General features: G+C 45.6%; 1 protein-coding gene across 2 annotated transcripts in view; it reads left to right on the top strand.

Moving 5' to 3' along the window:
- The window catches only part of LOC138580127 (putative DBH-like monooxygenase protein 2), a 548,912-nt gene that overhangs the window by 358,341 nt on the left and 169,919 nt on the right, over positions 1-20,652 (top strand). The window contains exon 13 of one of the 2 annotated variants that reach the window (XM_069650425.1): positions 14,449-14,571. The exons of the other annotated variant lie outside the window; for it this stretch is intronic. Coding sequence (XP_069506526.1) covers positions 14,449-14,460 — 12 coding nt within the window. The 3' untranslated portion in view covers positions 14,461-14,571. Of the gene's footprint in view, positions 1-14,448; positions 14,572-20,652 lie in introns of those variants that run through there. 2 annotated transcript variants of the gene reach the window in all.

Genomic DNA, 20,652 nt, shown 5'->3' with positions numbered 1-20,652 from the left:
ACATATGCTCGGGAAGTGAAAGACAGAAGAAGTATGTAAGGAGAAGTAAAGGTTTGGAGAAGTCAATGTGACTAAACGACTGTGTGGCAAAGTGAAGGGAGGGGAAGTGTAGAGATCCATCCAGTTTGCAGAGTTTGTTTTATTTTATAAATGTCACTTGAAACTGGTATGTTGCTGATCATTGTCAGATTTTTATTTACTTTTCTTCCAGTCTGAGTTGAGAGATGAGGGTGTTCCCGAGGTGGGTTCTTCAGCCAAATATCTTGTAGGTCACCAGTTGGATGGCGAGTAGACTGTGGTGCTCTAATTCATGGTTTTGGGCACAGTAAAGACTGTTGTGGACCTAATTCTAATGAATAGAAGGCAAAGTGTCCAATAGTAGGCGGGATGAACAAGAGACCGATAGAACACGATGCTGACAGCAAAGATTGGCTGGGCAAATACTTTTAAGGCTTAGGGGAAGTAAACTACAAGACAAGAGAGATAGGCTAGGAATAGCAAGGTCAGGAAGGACTTCAGATAAAGTAAGGTCAAAAGAGCCTGATGCTTTATAATCTTGTGTCTGACTCTGAGACCTGTTGCATATCCTTACCAAATGTGGTGTAGAGCTCATGCAACCAGCTGGATACCTAATGTCATTTACAGTCCCAAATGTTTTCAAGCACCCTATCGCGCGTCATTCTTGTGGTTCCTCGTTGGCCTTGTGGCAGAGATGGTGTGCCCCCCCTCTGGCCTCCAGACTATCGGGTGGGCTGTTGAGAGGCACTATCTTCAAAAGTAATTTCTCCCTTTAGTGCGGATGCTTTCAGGCCACAGCAATTCCAAGCCCTGCCAAAGGTCAACCATCTAGGCCTGAGCATTCAACAGCCTGTTGTGCTCTTCTGGTAAGTGAGGACTTGAAATGCCGGATTTCACATCTTCTTCACGTTCTGTGCACCTCTCCAGGGTTTGGTGGTGTGTTCTCCAGCAGCCTGGGAGCTCTCCTGACTTTCACTCAATGGTCTGGGAAGGTGGCCCACGGTATTGTGACAGCACTCCTACCCTAATCCCAGCTTCTTTTACCCTCTCTCGCTCACTCTCCATTTCTAACTCTCTCTGTCTGTCGTTCAGTCTCTTTTTGTCTCTACTCATAACAACTATCTTCACCCAATCACCAGTTCTCTGGAATGCCATTTAACTCTCTTCCTTTCTTTAGCCTCCTTTTATGTTGCAGGGGCCGGCCAGATTGCCCCGATAATTGTTTGGATTGCCATGGACATTTTTGCTGCCAGATTCAAGTCATAGCATTGGCACGGGCTCATCATTCCACATCCTGTCCATGTCTTTTCAGCCTATGCATACCTGTGTATCTGTTAGTTTCCAAGTCCGTCTGTCTTGTGGGAACCCCTGTCTACGTTGGGTACGGCAAAGAAGGTGAAGTGAGCATCACTATTAATGTGGAGCAGGGTTTATGGCAGGGGTGTGTAATTTTGTTTAATTCTTTTTTTATCAATGTACTCGCACATCTGCATTTTTAATCTCCATGCTAATGGTAGCCCATCCTTCTTAGAAAGCCGCAATTTTCATGATCCACAGTGTGCGGGCAGGAGGATTCCTTGGATGTGGCCTTGTTAGGTAGGAATCAAAGATCCCTCCAGAGCTATGTAGCGGGGCATGTTAGAAGTATAATCAATCACAGGGGGTTGAAGGATAAAGCAGATACATGTTTCTCTATCCAACATGTGCGTGATTTGATGATCCTGCTTAATGGCCGCAAACATAAGGTCTTCCAATGAATTAAGTATCTTTGCATAACCGTTAGTATTAGGCTAAACCGGAAAGATAAGGTGACAATCAAACAAGCCCCAGGTATCCTTTTTGGATTCACTAACTCCTTGCAACACTTATCCATAAGCCATTTATTTATTTATTTTGACATTTGTAAAGCACACCAAACCCGGAGGCAACTGGGTGCTAACTGTTTGCAGGGGTAAGAGTGTGGCTACAGGAGTTTATAGCAATGAATTATGAGTTGCGTACAAGTTTGGGGTCTATTTGAGCTAAAACATTTGACCTAAGCACATTTGATCGAATTCATTTAACCTTTTTTCAGTCTAAAATGCAGGGTGAGGCCCCTGCAGCCCCCCCACTACCCTTTAACTGAATATATACCCTTACCCACCCCATAGAGATATACTCCCACATGGCCTTCCGCAAAGCCATCAAAACGAAGATATTTGTTTGACTCATCAACATGTACTTCTTGCAGTCTCTGTCCATTATGCTTGTCCTAAGTTTGACTTTGTCCCTTGCATAAATGCTATAACCTGCTTTGTAACTAAGAATGTATTATCCGTTCCATCAATTAAGCTTGCTTACACTTTCTTGTAAAGCGCCTCGATGCATTTGGGCTGCAGTGCTCTCTATACTTTTAAATAAATGAAAATAAATAAATATATATATTTCATTCAATTTGACCGAAATAAAGTTAAAAACAAATGTGATAAAATGTTTTAGGTCAAATGTTTTAGGTCAATTATGCTAATACCGCGTGCAATGTGACGGGACTCCAAGCTGAGGAAAATTCTTTCTTTTCCTGTCTTTTGGAAATGCCTCAGACTACGGCATCACTCAATGCACACCTCGCTCACATCACTGACACTCTGGAGCTCAAACCTTCTCTCCTTCTGGGGTCAAGCCAAGAACACAACCTAATCAAAGTTCTGTAGACATTTATTGTCTTTGGGACAAGATGGAATGGCTATTTTATATTTAAAAACCTCTTGGCTCTGTGGGTCACTAATCCATCTAGCCTTGATGCTGAGTCTGGTTAGGAATTTAAAAGCAGGTGTTTGGCCCATTGGGGAAGCAGGCAGGAAGACCTGTATCTTGAGAACTCCTCTGTAAGACAGAATCTCCCTCTGGCCAGCAATAGGGAGGTCTGTGTATGTTGATGTTGTGACCAGTTCCGATCACAACTCACTTCTGACCCAAGACTAAACACTACGCAGCTCAAGGCCACGAGCTGTCATTGGTCTGAGCTCAAGGCCACGAGCTGTCATTGGTCAGGAACAAAGTATGCAAATGATGATGCTGAAACACTGGTTCATGTTGTTCCAGCCGTGTAGAGACTTTACCTTTTAACTTTACTTAGAGCCTTTGGTCTTAACCTTTGGAATCCTGCCTTCAAGCTGCTATTGGGTTCTCCCAATGTCGCAAGAGCTTTTAATCTTGCAAGCTTTCTTCAACACTCATGGAAAAGAAGAACTCGACTGTAGTCTACATTAAGATAACCGCTAATTGTAATTTAATAATTTACATTTTATCCTATGACCTTTTATTATTGCGTAATTTGACTTAGATTGTATGTATGTTGTTTTAATGTATTTATTATGGATTGCTGTTGCATTGTTTGTTCAAATGTATCACCTCGCCTGAGTGCTTTCATATGTTGCTGCGCTTCCTTATTGCCATGCATCCTGTTTCTCTAGTAAGTGCTGCACTATTGGCAAAAGGTCTTCAAGGGACTATCCTCTGTCTGCTTTCTTCTTCTTACTCTTCTTACTTTTGTAAGTGGTTTCAACCCAGCACGGCAACTAAGTCAATGCCTAGCGTGAGATGCCCAGCTGGAACCCTTAATTTATATATTTTTATGTCAAAAGTTCTTTTATTTCTGGGCGCCCTTATATAACACCCCTCTCTATGAATCCCCCTGGTCTCACTGAACCAAGGAATAGGTTTGTTTTTCAAATTAAAAGATTTATTGATGAATTGAAATATATATATATATATATATATATATATATATATATATATATATATATATATATATATATATATATATATATATATCACAATTGTATGTATATGAATAATATCAGAATATCACACATATTAATATTTATGCACTGATCAGCAATGGGTAGTATGACAAAACTAAACAATCTCTTTAATCAATTAGGAGTAGAAATAGGAAGAATAATGTATCAGAGAATAACTTTGTGTGGGTTCAATGAAATGCAATGATATGAAATTAATGCAACACAGAAATAAAACTTGATATGAATTCAATCAAAGACAATGTAATCACTCTTTCCCCCTGTTATGACTCAATCCCCCCTAATATGCAGTATGAATAGATGGAATGAGGACACACAGGTTTCAGGAATGTACAATCAACAATGCAAGTTCAATCCCAATTCCCCCAGCAAGCGTAGAGAACAGGAATGATTTTAAACAGGTCAAATGCTTTTAAATGTGATTTGAAATGAATGGGAAAAATGCTAAAATGACTTTAATTCACTAAATAGGATTCAGAACTAGTGAGAGTTGCTTTGGATAGGTTCAGGTAGACACTAGTAATGATTTAAGAATGATTAGCAGATGGAAAACGAAATTCAGAAGTGGAATTCAAGAAATAGCTGTTTTTACATGGAGTGAAATTGAGCCAAATTCAGAATCACAGCAAACTTTTCAGCGCGTGAGAAATGCTATTACAGAAAAACTATGAGGAAAAGGTTTGAAAGCTTAGGATGTTAGCTTAAAAATGACATTTAAATTTGGTTCCTAGCATATACGGTTCAAAAGTTACAGAGGTTTTAGTAAAGGTCGATATTTCTCAAAGAGTCAAGATTTGAAAACGAAAGATGTGCTGTTGAAGATTTGGAACAAAGATTTCTTAACACTAGGGAGTCTATGGAGCCGCAAACTACACGACAGCACAGCTACCGATCAAGAGGCGCCTCTGGATGGTTTCTATCTGCCTGAGACGATTGCCTTTCTCCAGAAAATATATATTAGCGCCAAGATGATTATCACTACAATTATCACAGGATTATGTGGATGAGAGAAGGATTTAGGATAGACAAAAGAGATTCAATAATGCAGTTCTGGATATGTTGGAATGGGTTGGATAAGATTACTTAAACTAAAATATGGCTATGGACAGTTCTATGCTAAATACTCACACTATGGGTTTGGAATGGGCCGTCAAGATCAGGTCAAAGGTGTGGCTTGGACTTCACTCGCCACTGGACAGGATTCAGGGCACCTGGACCCTGCACTCAGCACGGCCTCTGGTTACTGCGCGGCTCCTTGGACTGGATCTGATGGGTTGGTTCTGGGTACAGCTCTGCTCTACTGACCTGGATCTCGGGGTTCTAGCCAGGGTTCTTGGCCAGAAGCAACAAAGCACAGCCAGGCTGTTGAATTGGTTAGGCCCCGTGGAAGTTTGGGGTTACATCAAGTTGCTAAATTTTAAAGGCCAGCTGAGAAGGGTTCAGCTTCTTGGATTGGGCCTTTTGCTTCAGGGTTCTAGAGTCTGGAGATGGTTTCTTCCTGCAAAGTGCTTCGCCAGTCGATCAGTTGATGGGTGAATGTGTGTGTCTTTTCTGTCCTCAGCAATCCCTATTTATGTATTTTCCAAGGGGGTGGGTAGGCTGATTATACTAGACCCAACCCTCTAAGAATCTGATAGGTCAGAGAATTCCCTCTCCCCTGATTTGAGAAAGGAACAGTGTGTCATGGTGTGTCAGAGTGACACTGTGTTTATGGTCCAGAGAAAAACCCTCCCCTTTGTTTTTACCCAGAAAATCTATTTTTCATAAAAAACATATTTCCAATATCACAAACTTGTTAATATTACATATTTACACTACAGATTAACTAAGGTATGTTTCTGCCAAAGTCTCCACAGTTTTTTGCGCTTTTGGTTGGTTACACATTGTCAGATTTGTCCGATTTTTTTACATATATGCACATAACATCCGAGTATATTCCTGTAAATTTGAATCTTCCTAACATTATTACAATTGCTACAATCTTACAATCTTAACATTTTCGTGGTTCAGTCTCTGAACATAGCACAGATTCCAGATTAGTTTTAAACTGTGAGCGACCTTTTCATTTTAATAACCTCTAAATTCCATATTTTTACCAGTTCAGCACAATTTGCTATAAGTCTTTTTCTCAAACAGATAGTTACTTCAGTTTCAAATCCACATTTTCAGGCTGGCCCGCCTCCAAGGCTTGGCTGAGCCAGAGAGTAAAATGATCTTGTTCCTGCTTGGGCTGGTTTCTGTCAGACCCTAAATTAGCATTTTCTTTCAGTTCAAGAAACCCATTGTCTCTTTACCAGAGCAGCAGAGCAAATCTCCTCCTCTTCTCATCAGCATCCAAGTGAGAAATCCTCTCCTTTTGGTGGGAAGGCAAAGGGTGGTGTTTTCTCAGTGGGGGAAAACCTCTTTGAGGTTTAGCTGAATAAGTGTACATTACAGTAAATTGTGACATGTTCTTTGTGAAATTGAAAGTTACAATTTTAAAAATAAGCAAACATATCTTCAATTCCAGTCTTTTTCAACATGAACATTAAGTAGTGGCAACCTATATTGACTTTAATTGGAAGTCTCTTCTTTCCCCACACTTAGATTTTGAGACACAAGTTTAACATGACAGGTTTAGAGATCGCCAGCACCTGACACAGGCGAGTAACGGTACTGCGCCCATTTTCAACATATTTTGCAAGCAAGAATCTTTAAATGGGGATTTTCTTCTGATAAATGTACTTCTGCTAACATTGTATTTATGTGGATTCTTGAAGTAGAATGATGTTTAACACCCAACAAGGAGGTTGGATCTTTTGTGTGGTTTGTTAACCATGATTTTTGCAAATTTGACAGCCAAGAAAAACGGATTTTCAAACAGCTCTGTGTTTCTCTTTGCACTGCAGCATTACTTTTTCCAGTAGTTTCCTTTGACTTTGTGGATAGCCAAATGATAGGTTTTGGCAGTGGTCTCCTGTGTTACCACTGACATAGGCAAAAGTGGATTGGCGGCCTATTCGTCAGATTTTCCTGCGCACTCTGGGTGATTTTTAGCATGCATCATGCTTTCTGGCGGCCATTCTGATGTTCCTGATGCAAGCAGCGCACAGGAACGTTGCAGGGCCTGGACTAGTGGTTTAAAAATCCCACACTTTCCACCCACAGGAGAAAAGATGTCGTCTTTTCATGCACTGGCTTCCAGACAGGATGATGTTGGCCAGTAGGTCTGGACAAATCTACAGAGAAACCCTTGCCAATCCCAGTGGGCTGAGCTCAATTTGGGTCCATCCACTGGAGCCCTCAGGAAGAGTCCGGTATTCGCGCAAGTATTTAGGCAAGATTCATAGCAGCCTTTCGCCATTTAATCTAAATGGGAAACCAGCCGCCGAAGGTAGAGACAAGGTATAGTTGCATACAGATGTGCAGAAATGGTTAGTGTTATGGTCCTATGGCTAGGGCCATACCATGTCATGGACAGAGTGGATACTCTGGAAGTAAATAGGAGACAGAGACATTTGCAGTAGGGACCTTCTTCATTCATCCTCTAGAGCAGTGGTCTTCAAACTTTTTATGCCAAGGCCCCCCTGAGCTAACAACAAATTGTTCGGGACCCCCTTACCCCGCCCCTCTGTGTTGGTGTTATTTTCTTTTATAGAAATAGCTGCGAAATGTGTGATGTCCATACACGAGCATACTGGATTGTTTTGTATATGAGACTCTGCCGAGCATGCCAATCAAAGAAGTTGCCTCACATCATAAATTCACTAGGCCAGTGGTCTTCAAACTTTTTAGTCCTGGCCCCCCCGGGCAATATTTGAGCAGGCCGGGCCCCCATAAAAATGCCAAATGGACAGTACGTATTGCGCACCGTCACTGCACCCTACTCCCAGTATAGTCCCTGGGCTTGCCCACCTGCTCCCATCACAGTGGCTGTGCTCCCTCATCCCACTCCTACCCAGTCCCTGGGCTCTCCCCACACCATCACACACCCTGGGCTCTCCCCACCCTGCTCCCAACACAGTCCGAGAGCCAGTGGCAGCTGGTGAATTTTTTAAGTTGTGGGCATAACTATTTCCCCCAAAAATGCCATAGCGACCGAGCGCAGTGAGGGAGCCTGAACCAATCAAAGTGGGTTCGGGGGTGGTTTCCCCCGTGAATTTTTTTATAAAGTAATGAGTTAAAATGTTGCATTGTAGAGCATTCTTTAAAAAAAAGGGGTCAATATCCAAACAGTTTGCAATTGCTGCTGCGGGGGCCCAGGGGACAGGCATGACATGTTTTACTGGCCATCTATGATAGATATCCAGCAAAAATATACCGTTCCTGTACCCTGGGCCCTACTAGGCCTAACACAATCAACATGGTTATGTGTGTATGCAAGGTGCTGAGGTGCCAAGGGGGAAAACATGGTATTTTTGACTGGACATCCATGATGCAAATCCAGTAAATAAATACCATCCCTATCCCCTGGGCTCCACATCACCTCAGAAGGAGAGCTGATTTTGGCAGGTGGGTAGGGGGATTGCGAAACAAAGGCATTTAGGCATTTTTAAAATGCCTTTGTTGTGCAACCCTCTTTCCCCCATCTATCCACCACTTGACAAAATCAGCTCAACGGACCAAAAAAAACACCCCCACCTGCTCCCATCACAGTGGCTGGGCTCCCTCATCCCACTCCTACCCAGTCCCTGGGCTCTCCCCACACCATCACGCACCCTGGGCTCTCCCCACCCTGCTCCCAACACAGTCCGAGAGCCAGTGGCAGCTGGTGAATTTTTTAAGTTGTGGGCATAACTATTTCCCCCAAAAATTCCATAGCGACCGAGCGCAGTGAGGGAGCCTAAACCAATCAAAGTGGGTTCGGGGGTGGTTTCCCCCGTGAATTCTTTTATAAAGTAATGAGTTAAAATGTTGCATTGTAGAGCATTCTTTAAAAAAAGGGGGTAAATATCCAAACAGTTTGCAATTGTTGCTGCGGGGGTCCAGGGGGCAGGCATGACATGTTTTACTGGCCATCTATGATAGATGTCCAGCAAAAATATACCATCCCTGTCCCCTTGGCCCTATTAGGCCTAACACAATCAACATGGTTATGTGTGTATGCAAGGTGCTGGGGTGCCAAGGGGTAAAGCATGGAATTTTTGACTGGACATCTATGATGCAAATCCGGTAAATAAATAACATCCCTGTCCCCTGGGCTCCACATCACCTCAGAAGGAGAGCTGATTTTGGCAGGTGGGTAGGGGGATTGCGCAACAAAGGCATTTAGGCATTTTTAAAATGCCTTTGTTGTACAACCCTCTTTCCCCCATCTATCCACCACTTGACAAAATCAGCTCAACCGACCAAAATAAACTAACACACACACAAACACTCATTCATACAGCAATAACTCTATCATTCACACGAGCATCCATCACCATACACTCACACATAACACAAGCATTTACGCATCCATACACATGTTTCAATACAAAAATTAACATAAACATACCTTATGCATTGGCTTGCATGTGGGTGCTGAAACAACCTGTTCCAGGCTGCTCTGTCCGTATGTGCGAGGAGGCGCAGGACCTCCCCCTCGCACATTCAGACATGTAGTGACCCAGCCAGCATTTCCAATGAGCTATGCAATGCTGGCAAAGCAAAACGCCCCAGCCTTGCATGGCTCAGTGAGCATGTGCAGCTGGGGAACTGAACTGAACTCTTAAAGGGAAATAGGGTTTCCCTTTGACAGTTCAGCTAGCCCAGGAGAACCCTCAGATTGGCCTATAGGGCAATGCCTGTACCAAAAATACAAAATGCTAGTGTGGGCCAGTAAAAATGTGTCACCTTTTTGGCCAATGTGGGCCAGTTTGATGAGTTACTTCACTATGCAGTTAGTAATTTTGACCATTGTTGCTGAATAAATGTTCCATAAATATCACAATGTACTTACATTTTAACATAAAGCACCCCCTTGGGTACTATTCAAAGTCTGTGAATGAATATCCATTTACAACTGCGGGCCACTTTTTCATTGGGGCCTGAGACAGTGTCATGCTTCAGCCCGACCATGTGAGCCGCCCCTGCTCATTTCTTCCAATCTAAAAAATAAAACATATTTTTTTTTTCTTCTTTTTTTTACATTTCATGCTGGGAGCTACGGCCCCTGTTTGAATACCGCTGCTCTAGAGTATTCTGAGTTCCCCAGCTCTACTAGCCCCTCCTCTTCCTCCCTCCTTCCCCGCGCAGATTTCTTCCTCCTGATCCTTAAGGTCGTGTCAGGTTTAAGGTGGTTTGGTCACATTCCACCTACATCAGTTAGGGAAACCACCACATTACTCCTGGCATAAAATGTTGTCCCGAGAGTACAGAAAGCTCAAGGCTTTCATAACCTTATGCACAGTGAGCCCAGGGCCGGTCTTTGTGTCAGGCAGTGCAGGCGGCTGCCTGACGTGTGAGCCTCTACGGGGGTGCCGCACCAGCAGTCTGACAGACTGTATCTGTCTCATACAAAAATGAAGTTATTGAAAAAATTATGTTAGACTAGTTAGAGCACAAGCGCATACAAGCAGAAGCAGACAGCAGTGTCTGCATTCTATTTCGTGTGGTGCTTCTGCAAAGCCAGGCCACACCACATTGATTTGAATGCATTGCAATGCTAGCATTCTCAGCTCAGGGCCGCAAAAGCAACAGTGTTGCTTTCACTTCCCCGGGTGGCGCCAGCCAGCGGCACTTGCCCTCCCTCACAGCACATGCACTGCACTGACACAGGGGGTTAATTGATCGGGTAGCCTGCCCTCCTGTGACCCCCTGTGTCAGTTGGTGTGACGCATGAAAATTGCTGGAGGAATCAGGCTCATTTCAAGGGAGGCCACCCAGCCAGGCAGGACGTAGGTAGGCAGTGGCAGGTGTCCAGCCCAGGCCAGCCAGGAGGAGCCCAAACGAAGAGAAGCCACCCTTGTGCCAGCAGCTGCCAGTCCACTGCCAAGACTGGCATAACAGTCGGTGTTGTTGGTAATTAACTATAGGACCAAATGTAGATCTGCATACCCTCTTTACTGACAGCAGAGCAGACGACCTGTTTTAGTGGAATGCAGCAGAACAAAATATCATAATCAGGAACTGATATGTGTTGGGGTCAGATATTGTGAACATTTATGTTAAGCATCTGCTCTATAGATTAAAATGCTTATATGTCGTACACTGACTACGTTTGTTTCTTGCAATTTCTAATTTCTCTACTTGCAATTTCGCCTCTTGCAAGTATTGTTCGATGTTACACTTTCAAATGGTTAAGGGCCTAATTGAAGTGCATAGTTCAGCTTTCATCGTTCTGGGCCTGAACCAATGATTATGGTGACTCCTGTATTAGATGACATGTCCCTTTAATTTGCTCTCCAGAAGTTGCCCACTAAAGTACAAAAGGGGTACCTGCTCTTTTGTATCCTCACCCGGGCCCTGGTAGGTGCACATTAGATAAAACATTATTTCTCTTGCCGTCAGCCTCGTTGCCTGGGGTAGTTGCCCCCTCTGTGGGAAAGTATGTTGCAGCATACCCGCTTAGAAGATATGCGGTTGCCACTCCCTCAAGATAACTTCAGTCGTGACCTGTGCCACATACTGAGTGAGTCCTGGCATAACAGATCTTTGTCATTTTAGAGATTTTGAGCCGAGTGTGCCTCCGCATTAATTAAATGGAGGTTTCACTTTCTATTCATAGTCTGAGAATGAAGATTATTTAAGGCATGCCACCCTCACTTTTTCCCACAATGAATCATGCGTGCATCCGCTCAGCTATTCTTAGTGCTGTTTAAGTGAGATTTCTATGGCCCTTCACTTATATTACAGTGCACTTATCACTTGAGCCACCCTTGTCTGCCACGGTCATCTTGTGGTAACGGACAGTCCCACACGTGTGATGTAACGTCTGTTCCGGCGGGGCGAACTGGAGCAATCACTCCTGCTAGTGATGCCTGTACCTACCTGTGAATACCTCACCTACCCTATACCTATTTACGCCATCATGTGAGGCCACGGGAAGACAGAAGACCTCTCCCCTGTAATGCAGATCAACACTAACTTATTCATTTTAGATTGTTATTGTGTTCAATAATATCATTTTTCAAATAAAGTAGTTGATACAGTAATTTCAGTATTTGTATGAACATATAATTGCAGACATACGTGACTGTAATTAATAAGTTGTCATTCTATATGATTAACTAGGGCTGTTAATTTTTTCCAGAGTTAAAAAAATGATTATTTCTAGTTTTCAAACATGTTGCTGTGAATAGCGAAGTCTAAGGAAAACATGTTTGCGGAATGCTGGTGGCAGTGTTTCAAAATGAGTCCCTCTTTTCCCGTTCCACTGCTCACTCCCCGGGGTTCTGTGTATAAAAATGTCCAGAAACATCTTATTTTAACAGGCCATTGGTGAAATTGAAATGCAGGGAGGCCTGGAATCTTGACTTTCAATCAAAATAAACAGCTATAGGCTGCTTACGAATTTAAAACACTTTTTGTTCCCCCAGCAAAAATAAACCTGCTACAACTTTTGTGAGCGCACAGCCTGTGCTCTGGAGCCTATCAAACACACAAAGGGTCAGAAGTGTTAGTGTGACTTAGATTCCTTGGACAAAGCCAAGGCCCAGTGAGCACGCCGTAGGAGAGTCCAACGGGCTGCGCCTCCACTGCTGCCACCAATGAGTACTAAAGGAAAGGGGAGGAAAGCGCGCCGTCCATCACCTCAGACAGGTTACCAGCCAATGTGCTATTAATCAGGACGAATCAAAACACGCATTATTAAAATGCTTGGCAGTGGCACATTTCAAAACAAGGTCAAGATTTCCGAGGGGGTGACTGTTGCATGGCACCCCTGCAAGGGGCCATGGTAGATTCCAGTGTTGTTGTGTGGTCACATGGGCAACCATGTGACCAACCTAATAAAAGGTCCGAGCCGTTTCCGGCTCGGCAGTCGAGACCAGCAAGACTCCGTGGTGTGTGTGTTCTGTGTGTCGGCGCCATGGCGGCGCCCCACCACGTGTGCTGGGCCCAAGGAAGGGGCCCAGCTCCAGGACGGTGCCCCTGCCGGGCAACACCGTCCCTGTGTGTTTCCCTGGCCCTGTGAGTCGGGCCAGGGTGGCGACCCCGGCCTGGGTGCCCCCAGAGCCGGGGCCGCGGTAAGCCGGTTGCCAGCCGGCCATGTGCGGCACTCCGGTGTCCCGGAGCGGGTGGGATGAACCCCCACCCTCCATCCCGCGGCGTGATCGCCGCACTGCAGCGTGTGGTGTCGGGTGCTACCCGACACGAGTCTGGGGCTGCCCGGAGGACCGGAGCAGCCCCCCTAACAGTGACCGTCCTATAATCCGGCCTCATTCCTGTCCGCTCGCTCTTCAAACCACGAAAACCCACACACGTGTGCGGAATAAGGAAAATAAACACGCCGACAGAGGCGAGCCGGCATGGGTTGCGTTTTGGTGAGGCATTTCACAGCCTTAAAGGGGTCCTTTATACTCGGAGTGGTAGGAGCGCAGCGCAGCACAGCAGGGGCTGACCCTGGGTCTCCCAAGCATGGCTTCGTCCAGGACATCAGAACTTTTGAGCTCCCAGTAAAACAAATACATTGTCCAAAATACAGCTTTTTCTTGACGATGTTGCCATACTATATCCATTATCCTTACCGACCGTTACCTTGATGAGGTGGTTGTGTCTGTGTGTGCCTGTTGTGCCACTCTCTGAATTTGTCACAGATGGAGCGTCCCCTCCAGGGGCGCCCGCCCTCATTTTGCAGTGCTGCCGCCGCCGCGCTGCCCACCCCGCACATGAAGGCCACGCCGAGGAAGGTGATGTGGGTGAACAGCTGGCTGGCTCTGGTTCACATGGGGCATGTGGCGCCAAACGGCCCTGTGACCCGAGGCAGGAGTGCCCAGGAGCAGCATGTCAGTAAAGCGAGTGCAAGAGAGAACCCATGATGCTGCAAGCCTGCTGCGGTGCAAGGGCTCTCTCTCCTCCACCTCTGATTAGTGCGACGTCTGACCACATTACATGAAAGTGCCTAAGTATTAAACTGCTTATGAAGCTTTCAAAGAAAAAAAACACATACAATGAATGAAAAAAAATGTGCATGTAGTAAAATGATCTTGCTCAGTTTGAACATTAGTAAATCAGTGTTCAGTGTGCTCTGAATATTAGGCAAGATGTTAAACACAGCGGGCCTCATTACGACCCTGGCGGAGAGGGTATTACGCCAGCGTAGTGCATGGCGTACCTCTCCGCCATACTAAGAGTTCCCGTAGCGCCATGGTGATTTTTACGGCTGCTTTTAGCAGCCGTAGAAATCCATGGCGCTACGGGACCTTCGTGTTAATTACGCCACCGTAATTTACGGTGGCGTAATTAACGCCTTCCCCACTCCCATTATGCCCTATGGGGCAAAAATGGGAATGGGGAAGGGTAAAATGGGGATTGGGGACTTACCGCCCCGCCAAGGTCGGAATGGGGCGGTAAGTCCGCCAACCCCCATGGCGGTATTTCCCGATTTCCGCCAGGTCCATGGTGCTAATTGCACCATGGACCTCCGCCTGGGTCGTAATGAGGCCCAGCATGCTAATACAGAATGTTTGCTATCCTCATGTGATAATTCCACACTATCTTCCATCTCTAGCTATTTGATTAGCTCCGCAGAGAAATTTCCGAGACATTGGTCTTCAAAAATCTTATCAATTATGGTGAACGCTGACATATCACTTGAGCTTCTTGTACTTCATCCGGAGCAAGCCAAGAAGAAGGTGCACATGATGGACTGGATTGACACTAGAACTCAGTGCTTAACCTACAAAGACTTTGACTCTACAATCTTTGGTCCCAAGCGTTATAAAGACACAGCTGCTTATTTACGTTTGGCACCATCTGCTGCTATAAGAACGGCCATTCTTCGGTTGCGGTTTAACATCTGGCCCACCCGTGAGGTTAAAACAAGAAGAAAGCAAATCCCCTCTGACCTTAACTGGTGTAGGTTCTGCAAAAATATAACGATTGTAGAAACTCTCCAACATTTACTATTGGACTGTCCTGCACTTACCACTTTAAGAAGATTGCAATTTGTTAACCACTTCGCGTATTTTGCACAAATTGATCCTAGAAATAGATGGATCGCCATGGCAGCCACCGAATGCATGAGCATAAGAATTGCAACCATCAATTTTTTAAAAGCCTTGAATATGGAATGAAATTAAGAGTTCTTTGCTTATCTCTTTCTGAAAAATTTGTATGATGATATTTTAGCATTTTGTAAACTTTTATGAATATTTTTGCTACTTGGATTTGATGTTTATGGATTTTGCTATTTCTTATCAATTGAAAAAGTTGATGTAATTTCAAATATATTTAATAATGAACAAAATAAAAAATAATAAAAAATACAGAAGACCCCGCCGGCTGCGCTGTGTCAGTTGGAAATTGCAATCAACTAAGTTCAGTTATCTTCAGGTGGATTGTTGTCTGCATCAGACTTTGCTGTGAGGCATTGCTTATCACCTCATTGCCTTCTAAAAATGGTTCCTCCACATCAGCCATTTGCTGACATGACAAAGAAGGGTTTAGAGCTCTTCAGTGGGCATTTTGTGTTTAAGCTCCCTGGCGGTTGGCCGTCTCGTGTTTTTGGTTGTCATTTTTAGGGGTCGGGTGGCGGGGCGCCAATGATGCTTCCTGCCTGGGGGGGAAATCTGGTGTAAGACCAGCCCTGAGTGAGCCTGAGTGAGCCTCATACAAGAAGTTAACATGATACATGTATTCTTTCATATTAACAATGAGCTTTCTAACGTTCATCGCCCGACCTTGGAGGCCATGATTTTGCATCTCTCTGGACCTGTGCAACTCTGCGTGACCAACCAACATGACACGGGCCATCCTCCTAGGGGCTCTTTCCACCGCACATAACTGTGCCCACATGATTCTCTGTCTGCAATTCCCACCTTCAGAGGTGATGCCAAGCCGGTAACTGGGCGTGCCTTTGCCTTATGGGCCATTGCATGAGTGCAAACCAATCGGCTCAATGCTATTACATTGACCGTCTTTTTTTCGAAAATGTTTTTATCAAAAAACCTCATCGAATTTATTTTGAAATGATTTTCCCTATTGTTTTTTTATCTATTCCCGACCGCCCTACCCCTTATATGCCCTTTCCCACTCCCCATATTGGTAAAAAAAATAAAAAATGTAGAAAAAAACATTGAAAAAATGACCGTCAAAGTAACAACGTTGTACCAACCAATCAGCTTTCTTTCCACGCTACATCATGGCTACATCATGGCTACGGTTCGGTGTGCCATTTCTAACTGAGACTGCGGCTTATGACAGTACGCGGCTCACATACATCAAGGACCCTAGACAGAAATAAAATACTGCTGGGTTTGAAAACAATGCTCTCATATGATTCCAGTACTCACGTGCACATTTGGGTGAGTGCTTAGGCTTAAGACGAGTGTGGACACTTAAGAACAGCGCGCGCGTACCCGTTTCCTTTATCTGTAGACCGTGGCTGCGGGAATGAGAGTACGGGCCGATTCGTGGGAGCTGGCGTTTTTTAGGCAGAGAAGTATTTACTTGCCAGGGAGAAGGATTGTGTGTTGCATGACACCTTTGTAATTTGTGTACACTTTATGGAGCTTGTTTGTTCAGGGAAGCCATGTTTTCTGTATTTTGATGCTGTGTCGCGCGCCAGCGAGTCCAGAAAAAGTGCAGGTGGGTGTGAAACGGTTGTCGTCCTACCTCAAGCCTGGCGAGAGAGAGAGGCACAGTTATATTGCCATGGTGAGGCACATGGACAATATGACTCCTTCTTCAGCGGGTGTTGCGACTGGGGTTAATGATGATGGAGTAGTGGTGGCACTACGGTGGTTCAGGGGCGGGGGGACTGGAGATTGGGTGAGTGATGATGATATTAAAGTAGGGCAGGAGGAAGGAATGGTGGAGGGGGAGCAAGCTAGAAGGATTTAATGCTGGAACTTGCAAGGGTCATGGAGGAGGGAAGACTGGAAGTGCATACCCGTGTGGTGGTCCAGGAAGAAGGAAAGGAGGTGCATAGAGTCACACAGGTGGAGGAGGAGAGGGGAACAGTAGCATGCGGGAGTGTTGGTGGAGAGGGAGCATGCAAGTGAGGAGGATGTAATGCATGAGCATGCAAGACGATGGAGGTGGAAAGGATGTATGTGCATACCTGTGTGGTGGTGCAGGAAGAAAGAAAGGAGGTGCATAGAGTCACGGTGGTGGAGGAGGAGAGGGAACAGTAGCATGCAGGAGTGTTGGTGGAGAGGGAGCATGCAAGTGGGAGAGATTTATTGCAGGAGCATGCAAGGGTGATGGAGGAGGAAAGGCTGTAGGTGCATACACGTGTGGTGGTGCAGGAAGAAAGAAAGGAGGTGCATAGAGTCACGGTGGTGGAGGAGGAGCGGGAACAGTAGCATGCGGGAGTGTTGGTGGAGAGGGAGCATGCAAGTGAGGAGGATGTAATGCAGGAGCATGCAAGACGATGGAGGTGGAAAGGCTGGAGGTGCATACCTGTGTGGTGGTGCAGGAAGAAAGAAAGGAGGTGCATAGAGTCACGGTGGTGGAGGAGGAGAGGGAACAGTAGCATGCGGGAGTGTTGGTGGAGAGGGAGCATGCAAGTGAGGAGGATGTAATGCAGGAGCATGCAAGATGATGGAGGTGGAAAGGCTGTAGGTGCATACCTGTGTGGTGGTGCAGGAAGAAAGAAAGGAGGTGCATAGAGTCACGGTGGTGGAGGAGGAGAGGGAACAGTAGCATGCGGGAGTGTTGGTGGAGAGGGAGCATGCAAGTGAGGAGGATGTAATGCAGGAGCATGCAAGACGATGGAGGTGGAAAGGCTGTAGGTGCATACCTGTGTGGTGGTGCAGGAAGAAAGAAAGGAGGTGCATAGAGTAACAGTGGTGGAGGAGGAGAGGGAACAGTAGCATGCAGGAGTGTTGGTGAGAGGGAGCATGCAAGTGAGGAGGATGTAATGCAGGAGCATGCAAGGGTGATGGAGGAGGAAAGGCTGGAGGTGCATACCTGTGTGTTGGTGCAGGAAGAAAGAAAGGAGGTGCATAGAGTCACAGTGGTGGAGGAGGAGAGGGAACGGCAGCATGCAGGAGCGTTGGTGGAGAGGGAGCATGCAAGTGGGAGGGATTTAATGCAGGAGCATGCAAGATGATGGAGGTGGAAAGGCTGTCGGTGCATACCTGTGTGGTGGTGCAGGAAGAAAGAAAGGAGGTGCATAGAGTCACAGTGGTGGAGGAGGAGAGGGGACAGTAGCATGCGGGAGTGTTGGTGGAGGCACATGCAGGTGAGAGGATAGGAGGGCGCCTCCCATAGTGCAGCAGTATACAGGAGGAAGCACTAAGTAAAATAACAGCAAGGCAGGGTCAGCTGTGCCTGCAGACAGGAATAACATACCCGTTGTCCCATCATCCTGTAGGGCCTGGGATTATTTTGAGGGGCCTGTGGGGGTGTTACCAGCTGAGGCAGAAACTGCTGAGTTCACGACATGCCAGCTGCCCACCAGGAGTAGCCAGCCCTTCACGGAGTACAATTACCCTCCTGGTGACGGTACCCTGTGAATGGCTAAGGCACCGGCACAGCAGAGTGTATGGCAGTGCCCAACCCAATGGGAAACAATTGAGCAGGGAGAATCAGGCAGCTGGCAGAGCACTGCCACATGGTACCGCTGCTGTAAATACAAGTATGTGCCCCCAGTGCGTGAGTAATTTTCCTGGAGCAATGCTGTGGTTCACAGAACAGGGCCGTATCAATTCCAAGAAGAACCCCTCGGTGTGTGGGCTTCAGATCTCTGCTCAGAAAGCAGGGGCCTTGTCAGCATTGCCCGGCGGCTCAGGCTATGATTCCTAGTGTCTGTGTGGAGATGGTTAGCAGGTGGGAATTGCCCAAGGAGGTGGGCTTAGCTAGTGGGCTTCGTCATGTGTAAATGCTGACACTGTTGTTCAGGTGGCACCTGCAGTTAGGGAAAATATAAACAAATAACCACACAATTCAAAAGAATCAGAAATTGCACAAAGTAAATGATAGCAGACTTTGTTCAATGCAGTTTGGCTTAGGGCAATGTTTTGGGTGTGGAAGAATGACAATAACAGTCAGGGTATAAATATGTGGGGGGCAGGTGCCCTACTTTAGGAACCAGGAAGCCTTTTATTGTAGAATAGAATGCATGGCTCGTTGAGACTGTTGTGTTCTTTCTACCCGCCTTTACATGGGGTGCCCACCATTCACATGCCTAGGGAGGCACCCTGAAAACTGAAGAGGCACCTCACCAAACACAGTAAAGAGTAATATGGCAAACGGAATACATAGGATTAGCCCTGTGGAAGTGGAATACATCACATTGCACAACTCCATGCATTATCGGACACACATTTTCTGGCTGGCCCTCCCCTGCAGTGGTGGAGACAGGTTTTGGTGATGGGGCAAAATGCTCCTCAAGCGCACCCATCCGATTGGCTCATCAAGCGCACTCATCCGATTGGCTCATCAAGCGCACTCATCAGATTGGCTCATCAAGCGCATTTATTAGATTGGCTCATCAAGCGCACTTATTAGATTGGCTCATCAAGCGCACTTATTAGATTGGCTCATCAAGCGCACTCATCAGATTGGCTCATCAAGCGCATTTATTAGATTGGCTCATCAAGCGCACTCATCCGATTGGCTCATCAAGCGCACTCATCAGATTGGCTCATCAAGCGCATTTATTAGATTGGCTCATCAAGCGCACTCATCAGATTGGCTCATCAAGGGCACTTATTAGATTGACTCATCAAGCGCACTCATCCGATTGGCTCATCAAGCACACTTATTAGATTGGCTCGTTGAGCACACTCATCAGATTGGCTCATCAAGCGCACTTATTAGATTGGCTCATCAAGCGCACTCATCAGATTGGCTCATCAAGTGCACTTATTAGATTGGCTCATCAAGCGCACTCATCAGATTGGCTCATCAAGCGCACTTATTAGATTGGCTCGTTGAGCACACTCATCAGATTGGCTCATCGCCTTGCCTTCACCACCTTTTTTTGGATATGAACTGACAGAAGAATGATTAACAGTGAGGAGGCCTGTAGGTGCAAGGGGCACCATCAATGTGTTCATGGCGAGTGCTTTATTAAAAGCATCAGGACCTACATTTAAACCTAGAATCTACCACAATGTCTTTACAAGATGTGTTAGATTTCAGAACCAAACTGCCTATCGTAGAGCAGAAATGCAACCACAAGAAGGACGACACATTTCTTTTGATCAACGTATACAATAAAAAACAAAATCACTTTTGTAGCGACAGATTTATTGATGTAATGACTAAATAAGTCCATCAGTTAGAACACAAATCTATGAAGACCCCAAACCTAGAAGACATTTGACACGTGAGGAAGAGCAAGCTCTTGGCAAGTTCAGCAAAGTCCCCAAGAAGCAGACTTGAGGAATTAGATAGAGTGTGAGAACATTGTCATTTAATGCACTGTGCCGAACATTGAGTCTAGGGTTTCTATGTGTAAGATAAGCGACACATTACATCATGAAATATCAACTGACAAAGCCTGCAATGCACACTACAGCACTAGGCAGGTCCCAGTGTAATGACCATCACATGTGCAAAACCTATGTATCTGGCAATGCCACTGGCCCCATGCGCATCAGACTGTAACACTGGCTTCTAATTTGACCCTAGTTCGCAGAAAATAGGGCACTGCACACAGAGTATCTGAGGTAAGCCTTCCCCTTCCATTTGAAGCATTAGCACCTCCCCTCCCCATACACACATGTATTTAAGAGCCAGGCCACAGTGAGCACCTCCGAAT

Source organism: Ambystoma mexicanum, chromosome 3p (assembly GCF_040938575.1).
Source record: "Ambystoma mexicanum isolate Mex_15411 chromosome 3p, UKY_AmexF1_1, whole genome shotgun sequence".
Lineage (NCBI taxonomy): Eukaryota > Metazoa > Chordata > Amphibia > Caudata > Ambystomatidae > Ambystoma > Ambystoma mexicanum.
The sequence above is the reverse complement of the archived record's forward strand: the minus strand, read 5'-3'. Positions and strand labels throughout refer to the sequence as shown.